General features: G+C 40.7%; 1 protein-coding gene across 4 annotated transcripts in view; it reads right to left on the bottom strand.

Moving 5' to 3' along the window:
- GSK3B (glycogen synthase kinase 3 beta) overlaps positions 1-26,530 on the bottom strand; it is a 156,445-nt gene that overhangs the window by 71,487 nt on the left and 58,428 nt on the right. For all 4 annotated transcript variants that reach the window (XR_008575514.1, XR_008575515.1, XM_054813643.1 and 1 more), the window contains exon 2: positions 26,113-26,306. Coding sequence is in view for 2 of the 4 variants with exons in the window: in XM_054813643.1 (XP_054669618.1) it covers positions 26,113-26,306 (194 nt within the window). In the remaining 2 variants the exon portion in view is untranslated. The remainder of the gene's footprint in view (positions 1-26,112; positions 26,307-26,530) is intronic.

Raw genomic sequence — 26,530 nt, 5'->3', positions numbered from 1 at the left:
CTAGGCTGAAGTTATATTTATACTCTGGTATCTCATCCTAGCACAAGCACAGTCTGTGCCCACTTTGATGCCTTCCACTCTGATCCATCTCCTTCGGCTCTCATCCTGACCATCTGCTGCAGTTGTACAAGTAGAGCTTCAAGAGGTGCTAATATCAGGAATAACTCATAAACCAGTTACACAGTAACCTCTATCTTGCATCCTGTGACTAGACAGAAGGAAACAAATTTAAACTGTCATCTTAGTCAAAAAGTCACCTCAGCCATCTTAAAACCAAGCTGACTTGTAATCACCACTCCCTGGTGGAGTTAAAACTGGAAATACTCGAACAGTTACAAAGCTCGAATTGGATGTGGCGGGGGAACAGCCACTGATGTTCATGTAACAAGACTGATGCTTTAAAGAATTCATTTTTTCCCAGATGAATACTTCAAGTAGTCTCACTTTACCATGTATTTCCCTGTATACATCTTAAAAAAATAAGTCTCTTCACATTATAATGTGGGCTATTAATTACCAGCACACAAATGCACTGGGGGAAAAAAATATCAGATTATAAGCAGGGAACCTTTAGTGAAATGAACAGTGACAGATGTCCTACACTCAGTACAAGAGAGAAAACACATGTCTAAATATAATGCAAACTAAAACCATTTCAAAACATGCTGATGAGAAAGGCTGACAGTGCATGATCAAAATACAGGGTGGATGAAAACATAAAGCTTGTGCTTATTCTTAACTCATTTTTGTCTTCCAAGAGAGATAGATGTAAAGTCAAAGACTCAAAGAGGAAGTGATTCTGCTTTCCTGTTCTCCCACCCATCCACACGAAGAGAAGGGTTTAGTTTTCTTACTGATTGAGAGTATTAGGCCTGGTAAGCCCTGAAAAAAGCAATACCCTTCAGCACCAGCCTTGCCACAAAAGAGGACCCAGCAGACGTCTGTTCACACTGAAACAGAGTCCTGCAGCACATGTTCCTTCAAGAAGCTACAAACCAAGGGGACTATGAACAGATTACTCAGCAAATTTCTGTCACAATTTGATTTCTTTTCGAAAATATATTTCTTTATCCAGAAGGCAAGGGGCTGCTGACACATCACTCCAAAACGACTGCTTTACAAACAGTATATCCAAGCCCTTCACTAACTAATGAAGCAAATCCAACGTGACAAAACTCTGTTCACCACTTCTGAAGACAACTTTCCTAGCCCAGACTGCCTGTATCTGTTCATTACAATGAAAAAATCTGGTTGCTCATCAAGGTTAAAGATTTGGTTAATGATGGCCAAGACGACATCAGATTTGTAAGTTCAAAGCATAGCCAATAAAGCTCATGCATGAAGACTCATGCCTTCTCTCGAAACTTACAACCCCAATTCCTCATAGCTGTGCTAATGCTGCAGCATTAGTAAGATCATTTCTGCCTCACTACAGTAATCTGCTATTACAGACTAGGATAACTATCGCCTCCCCCCAGACACCCTCCCTTCGCTCCCCATCCAGAGATTTCTAGAGCTGTGTCAGTTTGCATTAATCACCCTTAACATGGATCTTTGCCTCCCCTCCCACCCCGTTTCTTACAATGGGGGATAAAATGACTGAATCAGAGATGATGCCTTATGGGCTTGCAACTTCCTGAACTGGACCAGAGCAAACAAAGGTGGAAGATTTTGTCCAGCTCATGTCAGCACCACATTACCAATATATACCCAATGAAATGTAGAAATAACACCTGGATCCAGTTCAGAAGAGAATTCCTCAGAGTTTCCTTAGCTAAAGGGCATGGTGGTTTTTGCCTTTTTTTTTTTCTTTTTTTCTTCTGAAATACCTGTTTAAAGTCTCAACAAGGTTATTTGAGGATTATGTTCAAAGCAGATGAAACGGGAGAAATTAGAAATTTGTATTTTGCCTTGTGTCACACTGAGGACATGACCTGGTTCTTGTGAACAGATAAGATTGTCCTTTTAAGAGAGGATATCTTTTTGATGGAAGGGCAGGGATAAGCTACCAATCTATTTCAACAAACAACTTCAGCATCAGTCTTTTGCTTAAATTAAGTAAGGCCAGCAACTAAAGTTCATTCTCATTTTTGGCACTTTTTGAACTAATTTTTATTCTTCTCTGGATAATACCTTCAAATACTGAAGCTCGGTATCTTGTGTTCTTCTATCAGGTTGGAAACACAGAAAATGGAGAATAACTGTCACATGAACTCTGGCATTATAGATGAATGGAAGCAGCACAGGTAGACCTGAATTTCTCAGTATACACAATCTGCCTCCTCTTGCACATCACGTTTACAGCTTCCTCCTTTCTCCTGCTTCCTTCATAATCATCTCCATTCTACCACATTTCTTAATTCTTCAGTTGGAGCAGGAAGCCACAGAGTTGGGGAAGAAACTAGTTTCCAGTGGGAGGCATGAAGGCAGTGATGAAGCAGCATGGCTTGCTTTCTACACGCGCCCCCCGCTTCCTTCCACTTGAACAGCCTGAATGACTAGTTACCTCCACTCACCTTTACCTGCTGCACTGCTGAGCCTGCCCAGAAAACAGGCTCAGGCTGAGACCTTGAGAGATTTAAAGCATTTTCATATAGCAGGAAGAAGCCTCTTTATCCTGACCATCTCCCACCACAAGAAAAAAGCTGGACTCCAAGCACTAGGCAGCAGGCACATGCTGATAATGGCCTTTCAATGTGATCCTAGCCAGCTATGCTTGATGCCTTGCAGAGGCAGCTGTTTGCACAACATCCGATCCATACCTCCTAGATTCAACTTTGTAAAACCTACTGAGACAAAACACTCTAGACCACAAGAGGAAGCCATCGTACTCACCATAAGCTGCCTGTAGTTCAGAAATAGCACCTGGCAGTCTACCACGGGGTAGTGTGATCACCAAGATCACCACATTTTCACTATATCATTACTAAAGCTCCAATCCTAGTATGTCTGGTTTATCCTAAGCTTACTGGGACAGACTACAAAATAAAAGCTGTACCACGTCTTCTCTAAAAATTCCTGAAGCTGCCTGGCTCACTCCTCCAAAGGTGGATTTCAAACACCATCAATCCTAAGGCTACTTTTAACACTGTCTTGCTGTCAGCAGAAGTATTACAAAAATTATTCTATGGCTTATAGAACTACCTGTCTTTCACAGATATATGATAATTTGAGTCATTTTACAGAATAAAGGCTATTTCCTACATTCTTCTGTATTTGCCGCATGCTATCACTGAAATAAGTCAGCACTTGGAGTAAACAGAAGTGCAAAAGGGGCTTAACTACAAAGGCCTGGGCTGGGAATCTGCCACGCATGAAAATAGCTAGCCACCCATGAAAAGTCCATTTTGTAGGCAAGCAATTTCAAGCAGAGATAAATGTTCAATGGTGATCACAGTTTTCCTCATTTACATTTGAGGCATGGATTAAGACAAAGCCCCAGTCTCCCTCTCCTGCCAGTCGTGGCATATTTCCAACAGATCTAAGTTAGGAAGATCTCCATTTTTAGCACACTTGTTAGTCTCAAACTCATATAACCATCACTTTTAATCCAGAAATACAGGATAACACTAACAAAAAATACTGTTTATAAAATATCTGCATCTATGACATAGCAAGAGCTGCAATGCACAACAACCACCACCCAGTTAGTGCTGGTCCATCGACGATTGTTAAATACTTGCAGCCCAGCAGGCCTAACGCACAGGTCAAAGTCCAGATATCGTGTCCTGCTCCAACCTCTACCAATGTGTAACACATGCCTGAGCATAGAGCCAGCTATGGGGTTAGCATTTATAAAAGCACTTTGACTTCTATGATCCAAAAAATCCTAGAGACGTAGATACAATACCAATTAGTATACTGTCAATGTTCAGGGCTTCCCTAAGAAAAAAAAGTTAGAAATCAGTGATAGCTATCAGCAGTTTACAGCATAAATACAAACTTGCTGTTTTAAATATCCCCAACAGACTCCCCCTTCCTTGCACCTCTTCCTGCCTGCCACTGATAGGAACCCCAACCCTCACACAAGGGAAAATCCCAATGTGAAGTGTCTATACAACATGAGAATAATGAGCTCACGTGCGCTGTGCCACACAAGCGGGATAACTGGAGGGAGCTGACAGGGGGGGTCTAAGACACAGACTGCTTGCGCACACATTTCTGTGCAACCTGGTGAAGCGCAGTTGCATCATGCTCTGTTTTACTACAAAACTAAAAGCAATGAAAAGGCTCCAAAATCAGCTTCATTTTGGTACCCCAAGTTCCACAATGCTGCCAAACTTTCCACTATTTGTCCTCGTGTAAAAATCTGATAATTAAGATTCTGAAGCAACAAATGATGGAGATGTACAGCAGGGTCATACCACAAAATGTTTCTGAAATGCTGGCCTGCAAACATCCAGAAAGAATCAGAGGTGCAAAACGCGTGCGTCAGCTGTATTCTAGCCAAAATTTATTACTGAGCAGAGTGACCTTCAGCCCTGGCACGGATACAGATCAAGGCAAAAAGCATCGGCTCCGAACGCAGCAGCAGGCAGGACCTGCCTGAAGAGGCCAGTGGGCAGAGCATGCTGGGCGGGAACTGGGGCCAGGCCAGGGCAAGCTGAAGGCACAGGGTTCAAGCAGGTGTAGGTGGGGCCACCAGCACACACTCTCAACCTGCAAACCCGTGATTTATTACAGCTCGACTGGAATTTAAGAGCAGACAGGGGCAGCAAGAGGAAAAAATGTGCTTGAAATTAAAGCTCTAGAATAATGAGTGAAGCAAAAAGTCACAAAGCCACCACAAATGTGGGCTAGACTTCATTAACCCCTTAAGAACTAGACAGATTTGAACCCCAAGCATGCACCAATGAGCGAGCTAACAGAAAGGCATACTGGATGAAAACCTGAGATACCAACAGACACCTTGTTTCCACCCTGTTAATTCTTTTTATTGTATTACTGCCCCCAATAAACTCAGGCATTACATCCCTTCTCATGAAGGGACCACATGCTTTGAACTTCCTAATTCTTCCCCCAGGCAGTCAGCAATGGCAAGTGCCATCTCCAGCCTGCTCTTGCCAATGCAGGACAGTCCCTAGGCAGAAAACTTGAGCTTCATACAGCTATTACACAGTTTCCTGTAACTGGAGGCAGGAATGACTTGTGTTCTTAAGTGAACACAGAACAAGCCTCAATCTCTTGGAAGAACAGAAGAAAAATTCTGACTCTTCTTTCACTTCCTCCCTGTATCTCAGCAGTTAATTGAAAGGTGGAAGCCAAATTCTTTGTTAACTCATCATTGCCTCTTTGAATGGAAGTGGAGTCTGAGAGCTTCTCAAAGACTTAATGCCATCTCTAAATTCCTGCCAGCTCAGGAAGCTAGAGACTAAACTTGGAATGCAAATTGAGTTCCAGCATCATGTCACTTCTAGACCACAACCTGAAATTCACTTAATCATTTTCAAGTGGTTATTTCAAATATTGTGACCTGATGAACAGCTCAGTTCTACATTTCAGTTCTACAGCATCTACTGTGCTCTGCCAGTGGCAAGTCCAGATGCAATAGGAATTAGTGCACCCAAGATAAAAGTCAGAAAAACAGAACTAGGTCTGAAATTCAGAGAGATGGTTCAAGTCCATTGTAACACTGAAATAAAGTGCAGGAAGGAGAATAATTGAAAGGAAAAGTATTTGCTAAAAGGCAGCCCTATGCATTCAGAGATAATAGCCATTCTTTTTCAGGAGGTAGCACAGAGGATCTCTGGTGAAAAACTCTTACAGTAAAAATAATTTTCCTTTCATAGAAACAGCAGATGGATTTTTACTCATGTTTTGATTTTTAACTCTTCAACTAGGAAGAGGAAAGTAAGTAAAGTATGCCTATAACATCAGTGCTCAGGGAGTCTGCAACATCCATGGAAACTTACACCTGTAATCACAACCGGAACAGGCTGCAATTAATCTATTAATCAAATAAGTTCCAATCTCCCACGGGCATAAGACATTTGCTAATCACTATGTTACTAAACATTAATGAAATGCTTTATTACTCTTGGCCTTCTCTTCTTACATATGATGCAGCAGATGCTTCATGCAGACAGATTTTAAAGGACTTGCAAAACAAAAATAATTTCTCTTCACCATCCAAAAAAAATGTATTTATTTATTTAGGGAACAGGTAAGTACTGCCTCCAATGTTTATTTTTCCTTTGTTTCAGGACTATTGTTATGTGGCACGAAGATGTCTGATGCTAGAAGTCATTAGGAGCTTTAATTTCTATCCAAATGAAAATTTATGACTCCCTAAGACCTTAGAGGAAGCATCCAAATTAGAAGGACATAAGAAAGGGAAAAAACAGGTGAAGACTGAGCAGGGAGCAAAGGAGGAGTGGAACTGGCAAGTGGAATTAGCTGCCTGCATATGATTATTTGCCAAGCAGAATTAAATCTTTCAGAAGTACGAGTCTTAATAATGACCTCCCAGATGACTGAGCTTCTAAAAGGTTAAGCATTCTCCACTGAATTCAGAGGGAGACTGGGAAACTCCTCCTCTGGGGGTAGGGGAATGGGAGGGGAAAATCACCTCAACTCCAGCAGTGAAGTTAAAATAGAGACTTACACTCCTTATTTCATGCACATATACAGTAAGTGCTGCTTCCCCAAATTCCTGGCAGGTTCCCACCCCCTGGTTTGGTAAATTTATCATGGGCAAATATCAGCATTTATTAGTTACTGCCATAATTTAGAAGCACCACATGTGAATATCAGGTCTGAAGTAAGTCTAAGATAATAAATACCCTACCAAATTTCAGATGATAGCCACATGTGTGTAAGAACATTTCAACACCCATTCTTCATAGTTTTATATATAAAAACAATTCAAGCTTTCCCAGATACATATCTTCATATTAAAAGGCAGCAGGATATTCTTCCAGTAGCTGCAAAGTAATTTCACCAGTTAATCTTTGCTAGATACAAGAAATCTATCATACACTTGAAAAGGAAAGCCATCTATGTCAAAGTACAAATCCACTATAAACTATTAGAAGAGTTAGTGCTTGAGTTTGATAAAACAGGTTATCAGACTTCTTGCTTGAGGTTTTTTTTCTTAGTCAGCACTTGCGCTTTTTGAACACTGTCCCATTTTTCAAGAAGTCATTTCTTTAGGCTAAAGGGTGTCACAGTACTGAAATGAAAAGATTATGAAATCTTCGCATTCACTTCTAGCCTAAATTGCCCCAAAGAGTACAGAGAACAGTAAGTTTTAATAACTATTTGCATAGCAGAGCACTTTTTTTGACAAATTTTGAAAGCAGAGACACAGCACTATGGTTAGATTCACCATTTAGTCACACTAAAAAGTAATAGGGATCCCCAGAAGAAAGGAGCAGAGAGGAATGATTTCATATATCAAGCGAGCACCATGAATTTGAGGTGGTACACATCAACCACATTTCAAGAGGCCACACTACCACCTCACGGGCTTCCAAGCTCTGAGTTTCCCAAGGGCCAGGTCCAGCTGGGCTGACACAGGGCAGGGACAACCTAACCCCTGTGAAGCTCAACCCTTCTTCCCCCAATATCTGCAAAGATCTAGGAATGTTATCAACTCAGTCGCTCCCTTTTCTGACTGGGATAAGACCGCTCTGAATTTAAACCTACCCCAGGCTAAGTGTCACAACCAATGTCTTAGGAATATGTTGCAATGAGAGTCAGCCTCCAGGCCCTGATTCATGAACAGGAATAGCAGCTAAAACTCACAGGGCAGAGGTAGTCCTCCACACCCAGCTGCCCACCCCGCCTTTCTGCTCCCAGGTGCTGCTGTCCCTGCAGCTAGGACAGCTGGGTGGCTCACCAGATACCACCTGATTCAAAGCACAGAGCTTGCCAGGAACTGGAGTTCAACACATACACTAGGTTGCAAACTGTGCTGGTTGAAGAGCTGATGCACAGCCACTTTGAAGTTTTTGCTGCAGGGGCGGTGAGTGTGATAGCCATCCCATCTGTCACCACCCACAAGCCCTCTCTCTCCAGCTTTTCCAAGCATCCACTCACTGGCCTCGCTGTCAGATATTTGGGCACAACTACAGAGTTGATGTTAGACCAGCAAGTTTTAAGAAAAAGAAAAACAAAAAGCTGAAGTTGTAGCTGGGCACTTGGGCATTAGTGACACTGCCACTGTATAAGAGAGGGGTAGCTTTGGGAGCATCCCAGCTTCCATCTTGCTTCCAGAATAAAATGAGAACTTGCACATACTCCTGTAGCAAGTGAACAGAAGGAGAACTGGTGAGACCAAGAGACTGAGGGGACAAAGACGATTTGATCATGCCTATCATCTTGGCATCACATCACCAATAGTTCAACAGCAGCCATCACCAGACACTTCCAAGGAAGGCTTAAAAAAAAGCTCAGTTCCTAGTCATCTGGGACCCTAAAGCCTGAAGACGTGGAAGTTTAACCTCTTTTACTGAACCTGTAAACAATTTTCAAAAACGCATGTGTAAAACATAAGAGACTCGATGACTTTGTGACATTGTGTGCAAGTCAATCACATAAATTATGTCAGAAACTGTTTCCTACATCACCTGCCACCTTGTCAATGCACTACATTCTTTTGTGTTTAACCTACAGTACTAGGAGATTCTCATAAGGTGACTTCATTAAAACATCCACTGTTACTAGTAGCGGAAGTTGCAAAGCCTTTCACTGACCTTGTCATATACTTTCCACTACAAGATCTTATTTTCTGTAGTTTAAGGAGGTCTCCCACTGCATGTATCACGCATAACAGATATGCTGTGGGGATGAACTGGAGCTGAGTAGTGAAAGAAGATTTGTTTTTAGGACCCCTGCCTCATTTGTTACTGCCCAGCTCAGTATTCTGAAGTACTGAGCAATCAAATATGTATGAGAGAGATCAATAGGACTAGCGATGTTCATGTCTGTCAAAAACCCAAAACTGGCCTCTTCTGTCCTTTATCCAGTACATGAACAGATGGAGAAAAATTCCCATTGTCTGCACTTTAGAATTCACATCAAGAGATAGAATGTGAGATAACCAAGACAGACAGAGCACCTGTCCTGGCCTAAGGTATCTTGCAAACACCACTGGCAGTGAGACGAGATTAGCTTGCCTGGGCAAGCCAAGAGTCCCCTGCATGCTACCCTATTTCTCACCAGTTGCCCTGCTTGTCCTCCCTGAGCATGAAATTTTATTTGCACCAAATTCAAACTATGCACAATCAGGTAGAAAGCATGCAGTTTTGACTAGATGGAAGAAGTATTTCTGTTCTGCCTTCAAAAAGCTAGGTACATTCAGAGGTACAAGGAACATGGAAATTGGTGGCATTCAGCTGCCAGACAAACTAGGCCCATCATTACGCCCAGATTAAGTTTCTGAAGGACCCTGACAAAGCCCATGAAAAAGTTAAGTGTCTCCTGAACATCTGGTAGCTTCTAGTGAAATCAAAAGCCTTTTAAGGGCTGTTATACTACCTTCAAGATCACAACGCTCCACGAGGGAGGAACAGTGATTCACTCCACAGGGAAGTCCTCACTGTCATAGCAATGGTAAGGTATACCATTGACGAAATTTATTCACAAAGAGGAGGACTTGAAAGATAAACACAAAGTTTTTAAACCACCAACCTATTGCTACCTAAAGCAATCAAGATAATCACAGTTTCCAGACCCAACTACAATAATGTATCTCTGTGCTAAAGCTTTATTCCCCTCAAGACTAATTCTCTGCTTGATACATTCTCTTTCCTGCCCTGATATTGAAAGCTATGAAAAACCAGCAATCCCTCTCTCTTCCCACAATTTCCTCGGCTTTTGAGAAATGTACATGAGAACAACCAAGGCTTTGACATTTAGATTAGTAACAGCAAATTTTAGTTCATGCCCCCTTGAACCAAACAAGACCTACCTCTCACCTGTATCAAACACAGCACCCTTCACTGGACTAGAAGTTAGGGCCTACCTTGTTCTGCAGCACCTTTTAGAACTAGGGATTAGGCATTTTTTAATACTTCCATGAGAAGTCACAGTAAAGGCACTGAATTAAATTTTAATCAGCACCTCCCATGAGTTATCTGTCTAGGGCAAGCCCTTAATGGATATAGAAAACGCTGTGCAGCTTTCCTAAGCAGTACAAAGAAGATGTGTCCAAGTTTAAACATTTTCTTAAAAACCAGCTGCCTTCAAAAGCAGCCTAAGACACCTATCCAGGTGAAGCAATGGAATCTGCAGAAGACCATCTCTTATATTATCCTCCTCAGCTCAGGAGTATTACAGCTTTATTCCACAGCCAGAAATAATCGAGCAGGGCTGCTGCACAGGAAGGCAAACCCAGTGGGTCAAAGCACTGTGAATCAAGATGGGTTCTAGGCTGTTTCTGGGAAGCTGCAATTTTTCCTGTGTTGAGAAAAAAAAAGCCTAAAGACAAGTTAAATACAAGTTCTCTACTATCCATTTCTGTACAGAATGCTTTCCATTTCCAGTTTTATGAGCTTGAAAAACTAAACTTGCTCCATAATGCTTTATGTGTATTCCTCCTAAATATTTAAAAATACAGTTCTGAACTTCTCTTTGCTTTGTAAAAAATTACAGAATTGACCCCTCAAAAATGACTACAAGCCAATGGAAATGTAACTGGTCTCGATATCTCTTTAAGGTTGGGGTTTATTGGTTTTGGCAGGTTTTTTTACTATATTGCATGGACTATTTATAATTGTGTATTTTAAAGAGATGAAACCTGTTATCCCGGTAAGCAGTAATTTAATCCAGTTTAAGCAACTGAAGGTATCTTGTTCTTCACAGTACCTTATGTCACAGGAACTGCAATTGCTAAAAGTTGGTGCGCAAGAGCGAGCAGGCTATATAAGAGTCCCTGGTTATCAGAAGTGAAGAGACCAAAGACTGAATGCCCACAGCTTCATCTCTAACTACCCAGAGTTAGTCTCTGCAGATCAAGATCAGTCACAGGAGCAAGGCTGGCAATATCACTCTTTGTAGCCAGAGCAGATACAGCTTTTAGGAGGAATGTTCTTAGAATAGCCTCTACTGACAGGAGCATTAAGCAGCAACATACTCATTGGAAATGCAACAAATTACTATCAGCTGCCTCATATTTCCACAGGATTGTGCCTTCTGAGTTGAATTCATTTCCTCACCCCACCCCTGAACAGAACAATGCTTTTCTACATTTTGTTGAAATCAAGCTCTACACAAAGGGCACCAAGACCCTTTTGCATTCAAAATCCCAAGAGCCTGAAATAATGGAAGAGTTACTTCCCACTGAGGACGTGGTACTGCCTGTTTATGTAGTCAAGACAGTATCACTCCCTACGCACTCTAGTGTTTACCGCGCACAAGGTTAGATTAAGACAGAGCCATCATATCTTGAGTTGTATTTACATTCAGGAATATTTAATTTTATATTTTTTAATATTTAAAAAAAGTTTTAAAGGTGAATCAGGTAAAACTTCCAACAGTTTAGTTGGGCAGCTGAATTCAGAAGAGTCTCAGCCGTATTTAATTCCCTTTGAAAGCACATAATCTACCCAAGAAGCACATAATCTACTCTATCACCTATAGATTCATTACCCAACAAGCAGATCCATGCGGACAAGCCAGCAGGACAGCATGCCACAGCTCAGTGCTCCACCAGGAAGGGACTTTCTACCACCACCTGCGCACAGCACTGTGCACTTGCGCTGGGTACAGGCTGTTCCCACTAGCAAGGCGGACCCTTTCCAAGAGATACTCATCAGGTTAGCTCCAAACAAGAGTCCTTGTGCTGTTTACCCTTCCTGCTAATTGATGGCCTTCGTGCTGCCACAGAAATCTCTCAATGAGTACATCGACTCTGTTATGCCTCCAACACTCCAGGCAACCCTCAACTTGCCCTAGTTTTCCTTTGTCTCATACTACTTTCTTGTCCTACTAGATCTGTTAAGCCCTATGTGAAAGTAGATAACCTTTATGCCTGTTATTCACAGTTACAGAAGCAGTCATTGCCTATCAGGAAATCTATTATATTATCTGCAAACCATGTCCTTTTTTGCCCTTTCCCAAGTTATGTTGACTTTTCAGAAAAAAAAAAATAGAAGCATGCATTGTACCAAGTTCTTGACTATTTGCTCTGGCTCTTCAAACACTGACTCAAATAACCTACTGCGGTTTTCAACACACTGGGGAAAGAGCATTTCTATTTCATATGTTCTCATGCTGCTGCTTTTTATAGGTATCTAAATGACAAGTGAACAGTATTAATAATCCCAGTGTAATCAAGGAAGCCCCAGGTCTTACAGACAGGCAATTCTAGTACAGGTTACTGTGATGTTGCACTAACAGAAGAATCTAACCTAGAAAGAATATGGCATTTAAAAAAAAAAACCACACACAAAAACAAACAAAAAACCCAAAAAACCACACACACAAAAAAACAAACCAACAACCAACCACCCGCAACAGAATTTCTAATGTCATTGCCTCAACTAAAATTACCAACTCTTACCACCTTCTAATTTTGTAACTCAGAAGTGCTCACTATTTATGAAATATCCCCACAAAGCACCACAAAGAAGAACAGCAAGTATTCACCCTTATTTTTAGGAATTCTTCAGAAACCTGTGCTCACCTCTGATCTCCTGCTCTGCACCCTCTTGCTCCCTGACAGACTTCATCTGAAACGTGCTCACACGGTTGCTCAATGTCAGAAAGCAAAACAAGTGCATCCGTGTAAGACACTGAATTGAATCTTCCTACCATTCTGTAACCCATGCACTACATTTTGGAGCAGCAAACTCCAAAGTGCTCATTTCCACACTTGCACGCTTATTACTAATTCCCATGTTAGTCAGCAACACATCTTTTTAAATTTTCCTCTATTATTTACTAGTAAAACCAAACTTGTCCACTAAGGTACCTTACTGGGTTCACACAGGCACCAGGAATTTCCACTATGAACTTTTATTTAAAAAAAAGAAAAAAAAAAGGAAAAAAATTCCTCTGCACACGTGCAGCAAGAACAATGTGACTGGTGGACAGTGCAGTTGGAAGCTCAAGAAGTCTGCACATCCCACCATGACAGCCAAATAAGTTCCACTGTCCCATTTCAGCGATTAAGTAGCCTGCAACAAATTATTTCATTTATAATCAGTCAACATGCTTGCACTGTTACACTCATCTGGTATAGACGAGATGCCTGTTTTCAAACCCAGAAAACTTCATACAACCTTTATGACTCATTCATCTGGTGACATTAACATAATTGCACAAGGGCCTGCAAACTCAGTCTGATAAGCAGATCTTCATATGAAGAACACAGAAGCAGATGATCTTTAAAAGACACCAAGTCAGATATTCTGTCTTCACGCTCATTTGGTAAAATTTAGGGGAGGAAACAAGGAGGGAAATACACTCTAGCTCTCGGTGACTCAGTGCCTTTTGAATTAATAAATAAATAATCAAAATCAGATCCAGCTGTTCTTTTACATATGTATTGTAATGCTTCAATGATTCAGACTGGATGTTTGTATTTTGACTAGTTAGATCAGGATTAAGTCTAATCACCATGGCTGGGCTTTCAAAGGAACATCACAAATGAAGAGGTGGAATGAGCACCTTTGTTGTGTCTGTAACAATTAGACCAGGCTTCAGATTTTAGAAGAACTACAGAATATAGATGTATATAGTCTGACTACTTGCATCATGAGACATATAGGAGCCTCGATTACTCATCCCAGTTCACTGTACCAGGCACTACATAAACAAAAAACCATCCTGAAGAAAGCAGACTACATTCTACTTATTTAAAAGTTCGTAACATATATTTAAAAATAAGATAAACACCACACCTCACATTTCACCCTAAAGAAGCAGAACTGGATTTTGAGTAGGTCCCTTTCTTGCTCCTGCGCAAAACCAGTATGAATGAATGACAACCTTTTTATTGACATCATGCCTTGTATTTTAAAACAAGTATCAACACAGTACCAAAGCATCAAGCACTGTAATTAGAATTTTCCTTAGTGGACTAAGTTTCTCATTACCTTTCCAGAAATATTTCTTATTTTGAATTATTACATGATACAACTCTTACAAAGCCACTCAAAGAAAATCAGATTCAGTTTTACTTCCTGCAGTAGATAATACAGGAGTCAAGGTCATCCAACAAAACCTCACTGTCTCCATCATCCTTTAAATTTAGTCTTGGGCATCATATGTCAAATTTTACTGCATAATGCAGGCAAAAGACATGAGGGAAAAAACAAAGTGGGACATAAAGCCAAAACAAGCTTTTCTCAAAAACATGCAATGTAAACTAGTAGGAAAGTAATTCCTTGTATTGCATAGTCTAAAAATAATTGTGTTTGTCACTCACATCTCACCTTCTCAGCTGTCCAGGGACCAGGAAGTATCCAAGTCTCAGGAAAAACCATCAGCGTTGCTAATTCTAGAATATGCCTGACAGTCTGAAGTGCCTCTTACGGATGCTTGACAAAACATTTAAAGTAGCTTCCTTCCATTATTTTTGCATGTCTTGGTACTACTTTTCAGAGCAGCAGTGGGCAGTGCATACTGCCTTCAGCAGCAAAGAAAACAATCATCAATTATATGGCTCTCAAAGCTTTGAAAACTTCCCAGAGGAGCATGCCAGTTGGTTCTAAAATGTCAGGTCTACTCAAGAAAACAAAGTGGCAATCAAAAACTATTCCCATTTCCTTAACCTTCCTCCTTTTATTTGCTGAATTTGAGTTCTCCTTCTTCAAGGGGCAACCAGGAATAGAAAAACCCAGCTCATTTACAAGGTTTTAAAACAAAACTGAAAGGGCTGAACTACAAGACAGTGGCAGAGGGCACAGCTCAGCTGCCCTGGTGGCACATGAAGGAAGAGATTTGTCCCCTCTCTTTGCTCCAGGAAGTCTCTGTTGGGCAGCAGGTTTATCTCCTCTGTCCTTCCTGTCTCACACTGTTATCCCCTCTTTCCCCTCAAGTGTATAGTTACCACAGCAGAATATTTGAATAAATAACAAATACTGAGTTCAAGAGGGGGACACACAGGCTGCCATCACCTGATTTAGCAGCCAAGTAGTTTAAAGATAAAAATCTGCCTTTACTGGCAAAAATTGAAGCCAAATCATTTGACAACATATTCCAATCACGTTCTAAGAAGGGTGCATTGCACCAAAGATAGTTTAACCAAGTAAGAATGGAGTGCCACAGGTACCTAATGTCGCTAGATGTAAAAAGTGTTTATGATAATCTTCCATAGCTAGGCAATCTCATGCTGTGGGACTTCTAAAAGAGAATATACAATGGTACAACAAAAAGCCTTGAAGTAACCACATGCACCAAACATTCAAGCTGTCTCAAAAGCACCATCTTTATCTCAACAAGCATCAGCTAATCTTCTATTTATACCCTACACAATACTGTTCTCCCTAACTGGGAGACAGGTGTAAAAGGTTCCCACCAGGACATCATTTCCACCAAACATCCACTTTAATGCCCAAGCTCTATACAGCAGCAGTGTTATCTAGCTCTCAAGAGCATTAGACTTACCTAATCTCTGCCTATTCGTCTTAGCTAGAACTGCAAGATGAAAAAACATAAATCTAGCTTAGAATTTATCTATCACCTCATGCAGCAGTGTATCACTAAATCCCTGAGCTTCAGAAGGACTTCAGGAATTCTACTGTGACTTTTCTCTTTTTAAATGACCAAGTTCAGGCTGCTTTCACAACACAAAAAGCGGCCCTCGATTCTCCACTTCCGACAGGTTGTGCACTTAGAAAGGCTACTCTATTAGCACACTACGAGGGTACCAGTGGTAGCCATTAAATACTTTCTTTTTAAATGAGAATGAGAAAAAGCAAAATCCGCTCCACCAGCCTGTAATCCACCAATCTCAGAGATGCATATCCAATGTGAGGATACCTTCTCAGGCAAGCAAAAATATACAGTATTCATGGTAATGCTCCTGAAAGGCTATCACAGATCTTTCCACAAAACATGATGTCCATGCTTTTCACAACTGCTTTTGAACACCAGCATGGCACCCCAAAAAGCCAAGAACGTTAAAGTCAGCTATCACCTTAGTTACACAGGCCTATGAATACGTGCCATGAACAAGGCTCCCTCTAAGCAGAAAGTGTCACCCAAAAGTAAAGCTTTGATTTACAAATGTGAACAATAAAGAGGTTAATCCCTAATGCATGCAGAATTATTGTTTTTCTATGCCAGTCCTTCTCAGGCACTTAAGCAGCAAAATAGGTGTGGTGGGTTGACCCTGGCTGGGGGCCAGGTGCCCACCAGAGCTGCTCTGTCACTCCCCTCATTCACTAAACAGGGGAGAAAAAGTATAACGAAAAGTTTGTCGGTCGAGATAAGGACAGGGAGAGATCACTCACTAATTATCGTCATGAGCAAAACAGACCCAACTTAGAGAGGGAATTAATCTAATTTATTACTAGGCAAAACAGAGTAGAGGAGTGAGAAATAAAATCAACTCTTAAAACACCTCCCCCCACCCCTCCCATCTTCCAGGGCTCAACTTCACTCCTGGCTTCAACCTCCTCCCCCCTCAGCGGCACAGGGGGATGGGGAATGGGGGTTACAGTCAGTTCATCACACGTTGTTTCTGCTGCTTCTTCATCCTCAGGGGAAGGACTCCTCTCATCGTTCCCCTGCTCCAGCATGGAGTCCCTCTCACGGGAGACTGTCCTTCACGAACTGCTCCAACATGGGTCTCTCCCATGCGGTGGAGACCTTCAGGAGCAGACTGCTCCAGCGTGGGGTCCCCCACGGGGTCACAAGTCCTGCCAGCAAACCTGCTCTGGCGTGGGCTCCTCTCTCCATGGGGCCACCGGTCCTGCCAGGAGCTTGCTCCAGTGCAGGCTTCCCACGGGCCGCAGCCTCCTTCAGGTGCCTCCACCTGCTCCAGCGTGGGGTCCTCCACGGGCTGCAGGTGGAATCTCTACACCCCCTCATCCTTCCTCCATGGGCTGCAGGGGGACAGCCTGCCTCACCATGGTCTTCACCATGGGCTGCAGGGGGATCTCTGCTCCGGCGCCTGGAGCACCTCCTCCCCCTCCTTCTGCACTGACCTTGGTGTCTGCAGAGTTTCTTACATCTTCTCACTCCTCTCTCCGGCTGCAAAAGCTCTAACTTGTTTTTTTCCTTCTTAAATATGTTATCACAGAGGCGCTAATTGGCTTGGCCTTGGCCAGCGGCAGGTCCATCTTGGAGCCAGCTGGCATTGGCTCTATCAGACACAGGGGAAGCTTCTAGCAGCTTCTCTCAGAAGCCACCCCCGTAGCCCCTCTGCTACCAAAACCTTGCCACACAAACCCAACACAACAGGAAAGCAAAGTGTCTTTTAAAAATGGAATTTAATGCAACCAGGATCAGGAATTCTGCAGCACCTTCAACTATACGCGCACAGCTATAGTATGCTGTTGGTACACGGTAAAGTTACAGCTATTCATATGCTTTAAACTACACATTTTCATACCTTAATGCATTTGGAATTATTTTAAACTGTAATCTTCACTCTGAATGTCATGATTTCAGAATAGCATCCCTACAGTGTTATTCTTTAATCTCTATGTCTCAAAACAGTCTCCATCTTAATTTAGGAATATGTATTTCATGAAATTATATATATAAACATATATATATCATGAACATCAAACATATGACCTCGCTTCTTTTCGTAGATGTGAGAGACAATAGGAAATAAACCAAATCATTATTACAGCAGCTATATGAATTATCTGGACCAGTGGGGCAAAAGGCTTTATGAATTTAATACAACTTAAGGATCTTATTGTTTGTCAGCAGATACACATAGGACAGATAGGTTTAATTGTAGTCTCAAGTTATGCACTAGAAGCAGACAACAAGAGAAAAAGTTGACCACAAACAGCTATTTTTTTTTTTAAATCCTATCTTTGGTCCTAGTCTAGGGAGTACCACAGAAAAACTCACAGAAATAGAAAAAGCTCAAAATCCAAAATAAATGCACTGCTTGAACTGTGGCATGTATCTATCTACACAAATGCCTCATGCTATCATCCACAGGGTAAGGGGATAAAAAGCCCTCAAGGGCTCTTTTGCTCACTTTTCAGAGAACACATTCTTAGGGCCAGTATTTCCCTACTAACATGTGAGTTTCCACCTGGCAACATGTGGAAACACATTTCTACATGCACAGGCAGCCACGTCTATAGATGAAGAGCACTGCGTCCTCTTCCCCAGGCCAATCACAGCTGGATGCTGCTGCACTCCCTGGGCAGCAATTTTCAGTCCAACTCCCCAGCTAAAAAAGAAAACTGAAATCAATGCCCTTAATACAAACTCTAATTCATCTCCACATGCCAAACTGAGGACCTATTTTGCATTAACACCTATTATACATCCAATTGATTTTTCCAGACTAGAAAACATCTGTAGGAACAGTCATAATACAACTACAATAATTTTATTATGTAGACTTTAACATAACACAAAGTGAAGAAGATGCTTCTTAGCCCTCTTAGATCCTTTCCAGGCCACAAAAGTACATTCAGGGAGGTTTCAGCTGATACGACGAATAGTACACTGCTTACTTCAAAGGCTGCCAAAAGCAATGGTTCCAACAGATTTTTGGTTTGGTTTAGCAAAACTCAGTGTTTGTAAAAATTGGAAAATGGAATGAAATACAAGGTTCTGAGTGAGAATTCAGACATCTACCCAGTCTCTTTGGTGTGCTGCGAACAGACAGGCACTGCAACTGCAATTACAGTCAAATGATGGAATTGGCTCCAATAAGCTAGCTTTCAGGAGACAGACAGATCAAGTGCTGCTATAAGAAATGCTATTATCTTGGTAATCATCTCTGATAATCTGGCTAAGCTAAGATGGACCAGAGCTACAAGTCTGGCCTCTGTACAAGAGTTAAAGCACAGACTTGAAGAAACTCTCTGGAACCAAACACAGCCCTCCAGCTCTTTAAAAGATAGAAAAATATCCTGAACACATGCCCAGGCATCTCCCATTCTGCAAATCCTATCTGATAGCCCCAGTCTTTAAGAGGGACTGTATTCCCTCAGATGGGGATAGGCAGGACTAGAGGGATAGTTTTGAAAAGGCTTTGAGTCAAGCTCAATTATCTTCCGTCTACTAGTTTTACAGAAGTCTGTACTATTTGCTAATGTCACTGGAAAATACTTTCAGCTTTCCTTCCCCACTTGTGATAGAAACACAAGCCATCACATTAAAGTAGTCAGGAGACAGATCTAGGTGTTCTAGGTGTACTTTGTAGCTATTCAACAATAAAATTAAGGCAGCCTTTTAAAGGTGCCACCTCCATAATGGTCTTATGAACAGTGATTCATTATTCCTCAGATCTTCAAAGTAGCTAAGATGTGCAAGTTCTCAAAAGACTTACAAGAAAGGTACTTAAATGTTGCTGTTTCTCATCCCTGTGTCTTTCCTTTGTGACTTTTTATCCCATGGGAGCTTCCAACTCAACTGGGAAATCCTTGGAAATGAGATAAGGTAAATAAAAAATCCATTATTTTGAGAGAAGGCCTTACAGATTAACATTTTAATATTCAACAATCCTTAGATGCAGATATGAGAGAGCTCAGGTAGCTCACGCACAGAGATTAAATTAACAGAGTGGAGCCTTTAGTTCAGTGGAAACCTGTGCAGATGACAAAAGGTCACAGAGAAAGATCACGAATACACCAGAGCAGGTCCAACCTCTACACTGAATTCAAGATTAAAAAATGCTGACTTAAGATGAAGACAGTGTTCATTCTAAACCTCTGTGATAACTTCCAATTCCTTGTCTAGAAAGGGGTAAAGTACTCCACTTGGACATTGTGTGCTTGAAAGGGTCTATAGCTCAGGCACATACAAAGGAAGTCAGAGTTCTACAGGGTATCAAGTTTCAGCAGTAACAAGGGCTTCTTTTCAACTATACATTTAACATTCACATGTTCGTGTACATAGGAATAGCAGCCTGGAAGATGGATTTGCTAAAACACTAAAAGGTGCTTCTTGCATCCCGTCTGAACCTGGCAAAGGGAGACCAAACCTGCACTGAAGAGACAGTGATACCTTTTCCCTTAAAGCTTTCTATCTGGGTTCCCCAACACATATCAAGAGGCCAGGTGTCAAACCCCTGTTTGTCAGTCTGTAGACATGACTACCTACAGCCCAAGTTTACAGACTGCAGAAAAGACTTAAGTCTTATTTCTATCAGATTATCAGGGACATCCCTCCTCAAAACAGATCAGCTACACCAACAGTGACCTTAGTAGACTGAAGCCCCCTGAAAATGCAGCCTTCTTTCAATATAATGCTACTAGCTACTGTATCTTAAACGGCCAAAGGTAACTGAGAGCCAAGAAATTAACCAGGGAGGGTCAGCCAAGAGTGGAACTAATTAAATCCGATTTGAAGTCAGACACTCATAGTGGTCTGTTAACCACTGAGATTAAGAGCAAAAGTTATTATCTCATTAGTCAACAGGTTCACACCTTTTAATACATGCCAGTTTACAGAACGACACCTTCAACCACAGACACGCACAACCTATTTAAAGAAATGGGTCAAACTTTGTATTGTAGAAAACTTTGAACAGGAAAGTCTCTTGAAAAGTTAACAGAACTGAAGAACCTAAACACCTAGTCATTTTTCAACAGGAATTCTTCCTTGTGGTTTTACATTTTCATGTGAGCTGCTATGATCAAAGTTGCTGTAATTAACACAGAGGATACAGACTACTTTGAAAAAAGATCTTTTCATACTGAGCAGCTTGATATATTTGAAGCAGGAACTGAAGGAAAGCTGTTGCTTTTTCAGACACGTTTCAAACAGCTCAAAAGTACACACACCCAGCAGAGAAAAAACAGAACCTCAACATAGACTTATTTTTCTATCCTGCTGCTTTATTGGGTTTTAAGGCTCAGATTAATACTGAGATCTTACATATTTAAAAAAAAACAAACCAAAAATGTAAATGGTTACAACATATATTCCTCCCATAGCTAAAAATAGGAAAGAGCACTGCCTGCTATTCAGTGGCCTCAGCTTTACCAACGCAGGGCTTCATGTTTATGGAACATCAGGGCCCTAGTTTGGCATTCTCTCACACTCCAGAAGATCTGCCTATTTGCGTAATTCAGGCAACTAAGCCATGGGCACACACAGTTGGAGTGCTAAACCTAGGCAGTCCCTGAATGATTTGACAGGCAGGATGGCATGAATGGTTCTCATGACAGATTTTGGCTTTCTCTTGCTGCACGCTTGAGGTCTATGTGAGCCATTAACAAGAAATGTGATGCCCAATCTAGATTGTCTGAAAAGGTGCAGGATTAAGAACTCTTCATCATTTAGATGGTGACAGCCTAGCACTAAAGCAGAAACGTTAAGTACTGCAATTCAGATATGAAGCATTTAAGTATTTATTCTCAGTCAGCTGAGACATATTTCTAGCAATTCATGCATTCATTCCAACAGGATTTCTGAAGAATGGGCATGGAATGACAGAAATAACAAAAACTAGACTAAGAATTTCCTATTTGCGCTAACATACCTGCTTGCTTATTATTGCTTTTTGCAGAATTAGACAGCAACATGACGGACTCCATCTGAAGAATATTCTAATGAATATGCCAACAAAAGCAGTGCAAGAAAATTCATACTACCAGTATTTTCTTTTCAAGCATCACAATTAGGCTGTGTCAGTTAAGGGCCTGCACAGACATGTGGATTGAAAATAATTGAAAATATGATAAATCATTTAACTGCAGTTATCTGTATCAATGTTTTGCTTGAGGACCTATTGTTATGCATCTGTGGGATAGACAAAGAAACACAGTATAGATCTATGACAGCTGGGACATAGTCTTTAGGAAATTTTGCCACTTGAATCAATTTTGGGTCCAAAAAGCTTGTGAATGTATTACACCATTTTTCAGAGAAACATCTCTCTTACCCTTGTTACACTTTTAACTGAAAAAACCCCAAAGAAAAAATGCCCCTCCATGCCAACTAGAGATAAATTCAATGGTCCCACAGATCAATAATAAACAGCATGTGGTTTTTGAACTACTCAAGTATCACATAACTCTCCAAAATTACATTACTTAAGTTCCTCACACTCAGTATGGAGATCTAGCTTAATGAAAGCAGAATAACTGCAAACCAAAATTAAGCATAAATCTCTATATTTTATTTTATTTATTCCCCTCAGCCATTTGTCTCTATCCCTAGTGTACCAATACTATTGCTCTAGGTTACACTGAACTCTAGACATAATTTAAAACCCAGAGCACTTCAGAGACTCTGCTTAAAACACAGCCATGCAGGAACTGCACTACTAACCTGAAGAACCACTAAAATGCAACAAGGGAGGAGAAACAAGCAGAAGCATTGCAAACTATCTTTACCATCACAGAAATTGTAATATTAAATTCTTTATAAAGATCTTACAATCACTTCGTTCTGGCATAGACCAATGCTGCTTCCACTTCAGTGGAGGCTGCTGAGAAATTTGTCATAGTAATGGAAAAGGAAAAAAGGAAAAAGACAACCCCCCTCTGTTAATTCCAGCTTTCAAGCTAGCTTTAAACCTGGATAAAAGTATCTCAGCTTCCTGACAGAGATCTAAAAATTGGCAACTGTGGTGCATTTTCCACATCTTCACAATAAACTCCCTCCACATTCACAAAATGCAGAAGGAGCCTAGAAGTTACACTCTCTTGGGACTTCCTAAAGTTTCTCAATCATGCCCTTTAAGTTTCAAGACTTCCTGCTGGCTTTTCTAAAAGCTTTTTTTTTTTTTTTTTTTTTTTTTTAAAAGAGCTAAATCACAACAAAGGCATTATACTGCGTGTACCAAGATAAATCCGTCAGGATACAGAGATAAGCAGGCACCGGCTTGAAGCATACAGCTGAAAATTTCATTGAGGATCTACACTTCAGGAAGCAACTTTCATGCATTACTTTCCTCTTGTTGCTTCTCCACCGCTGGGACTAGCGCAGACAGGCGTTTCTAAAGTGCTCCCTCTCTTCCCTCAGAAGTTGATAAAGTTCATTTAAATTAAACAAGCTACTGCCACCTTTGGCTGTCTACGATACGGTTTTCCTCATCATTGCCAAAGCAGGGGTATACATTAATGAGAGAGAAGTAGCAGCAGATTCCTTAAGGAACTCCACTCACCAGGGCTTGGATCTGGACTCAGACAGCTGCACAGGGGTGGCAACAGCCCAACTGAGCTGCACATCACAGCTCAGGTCTCTGAACAGAAGAGGTGGTCTGCTCCTATGCTGTGATCAAACTGTACAGCAAACGAAGGTCTCTGTTTAACTGGTAAAGTATCTGGTCCAGCATTTACAATCTAGATCAGATGTTCCCAAAGGGTAGCATACCCTGAAGTAATTGTATGCTATTCTTGATATAAGATACATGTCTCTAGCTTCCAAATCCGTCCAAGCAAAGGCTTTCATCCAGCCTGCAGGAATTTACACTGCCTGCCAACAGAACATACGCTTCCAGATCAGAATGTGAAAAGAAAGGGAGGACTAGACTGATGAATGATGGGAAAAACTGGGGAGCTGAGACCAAAGGTAGATGATCTAGTGCAGTTGGGATACAAGCTTGGGATAAGAACATTAAAAAAAAAATGCATAACTTGGGTACTACTGCAGATGTGACTCATGCAAATTATTAACTTAAATATTTTTAAATTAATGCTATCTATCTGTAAATCTACACATGCCCTTACCATTAATTCCACCTAGTTTAGGGATATGAAAACATCCAGGTACTGGATATTCTCAGCTTATGCCATCATACATAGACAACCATAGAATTATTTAGGTTGGAAAAGACACTTAAGATCATCAAGTCCAACCGTTAACCTAACCCTGCCGAGTCAATCACTAAACCATGTCATTTAGTGCCACATCACATCTTTTAAATACCTCCAGGGATGGTGACTCAACCACTTCCCTGGGCAGCCTGTTCCAATGATTGACAACCCTTTCGGTGAAGAAATGTTTCCTAATATCCAATCTAAACCTCCCCTGGCGCAACTTGAGGCCACTTCCTCTTGTCCTATCACTTGTTACTTGGGAGAAGAAACCAACACCCATGTAGCTACAACCTCCTTTCAGGTAGCTGTAGAGAGCATTAGTTCAGAGTCCAAACTGGAAACAGCCTACTTAGCTTTCTGTTGGTTTTTTTGTTTGGTTGGTTTTTTTCTTAAACAAAAAGAGGGGTAATATTCAAAAGATTTAATGTTTTTTTCTAATCGCTTAAAAGAAATACTCTGAAATAAAAAGATATATAGGCAGATAACAAAATACCACTGAATCAACTACTGAAAGAAAAACAATCAAAGACCTACATTTTGTTCTAGATGCCCAATACAGATTTATATTAAAAAAAAATTAAGACGTCACAAACTATTAGTATCTGATGGGCAGGAACTAAAATACTCAGCCAAGTTTTCATTCTGACACCCTACACAACCTCAAAGTCATGAGACTAAAGAAATCAAAGATTTTGGTCTAAAGCACTAGCTAACATCCACCAAGCATGACATTGTAAGAGAAAAGTCCTGGCCTTCCCCCTAAAACCATACAATCGGAAAAGCTCTTTTAAGCATGACTAGGTTTAGAGCTTCTATTATTCCTCTACCTCTTCTGCTCTTCTAAAATAATCCACTCTTACATCATATTGCCTGCTTCCCTAGTACTAATTGCTTTCAACAAATAATACAGACCAGAAATAACTCAGATGCAAGAACAATGTAAGAACTTTAGAAGCCTTTCTCAATTAGAAGTTAAACAATGCTGCATGATTACATTAATTTAAACACATCTTTCCTTTTCCATTCTTCATCTAATGCATCTGTGATATGCTGATGCCTGCGGTGATGACGGCATCAATTTCAAGACTCAAGCAAAAGGCATACACTGACTTCTTCAGAACACTTCAAATTAAAAACATTACCAGTGAAGCTAGCTGTGCATGAAGTCTTACTAGAAAAATGAGAAAACTGAGATGATGTCATCCAATAGCCTTTAGAAGTATTTCCAAAACTAACATCAAGTATCAAATTATTAACAAGAAGTTTCGAACTGCTCATTTTCCTTAAACATGCCTCAACTTCCTATTTTTAAGCTCAGAAGTTTTTGTATCTAGACCATGCCAACAAGATTATCCATGGCACGTTCTCTATGTATTGTCCTTATGCTTCTATAGTCTTGAAAGCTGTAGCCTTCAAATGCTAAAACCCACACCACTGATTTCAAATGCTAAAACCAATGCTTTTGCCATTATTTACTACTTGCACGAGTTTAGCTGCAGGCCACACGACTATGAGGGGAAAGCAGTCAAGTACACCAAGTACCAAGCTGAGGACTAACAGCAGTGATGAGGTTGCCGATGGTCCTTAACTTTTACTTGGTTTAAATATCACCAGATAAAAATATAGCTTTTTGGAAAGCCACTTGTCTAGAATAGAGAATCACTAGTCTATTAAAACCACCAGAATAGATCACATTTAAAAAATCAGATAACGAAGGGAAGTAACTCGCCTTCAGTTCAAACTGCCCTGGGCTGAGTGAGTATTTCTTTTCTCGCTTGGCCTGGGGACTTACCAAATTACTCAAATACAGCCTTCTACTTTGTAGGTGCGACAAGAAGAAAAAAAGCCCAAAGGCTCCTGTTCCTTCCAGCAGCTTAATTACTAATGACCGGAGAAGAGTCTATGCAAGAAAAAAGTAAGCTTAAGACAAGCTTTTCCCTTGTTTCCTCAGTTCATTGTCCGAAAAAAACATCTAGTCGTTGACCTGGAAACAGCATCACAACATCAAATCAGGATTTTTAGCTTCCTGTTTTGCACTAATCATAAAAACAGTGACTCACTGATTTTCAAGTTAAACTATATGCCTTTGTCATAAACCCTCTGTTTAATCTTCGGTCTTGGAAATTTTAACGTGCATTTATGTGCTCCAATGAAAATAAATTAAAAAAAATAAAAAACATTGCCATCAAAGACAAGGAAAATGAGATAACATTCATGAAAAATATTCTGAACTTATGCATAGGCTCACCTTAAATCTTTTATCCTGCAGGACTTTCTTAATGGCCACAAGCTCTCCTGAATCACAGAGTTTGGCTTGATACACAACACCAAAAGATCCATTTCCAATCACCTTGGTGTCTGTGTAGCTAACTTCTTGTGGTCGGTCCGGACCTTGTCCAGGAGTTGCCACTACTGTAGTCACTTTGCTGCCATCTTTGTCTCCTGGGAAGCAAGAGGTACACGAATAATCAAAATACATGTGTAAACAAGATGACCAACAACACTGTAAAGCAAAGATTTAAAATAGCATGTGTATTTCAGTATTACAGAGAAAAATAAAAAAACCCTGACAAAATGCAAAGAAAACACTGAACATATTTTTTACTGAAATACTTTAAGTGGTGACAATTTTTCTTTTAGATTATTGCTAACAAAAATATTCCCTT

Source organism: Grus americana, chromosome 1, assembly GCF_028858705.1.
Source record: "Grus americana isolate bGruAme1 chromosome 1, bGruAme1.mat, whole genome shotgun sequence".
NCBI lineage: Eukaryota > Metazoa > Chordata > Aves > Gruiformes > Gruidae > Grus > Grus americana.
This window is presented reverse-complemented; position numbering and strand designations above follow the sequence as displayed.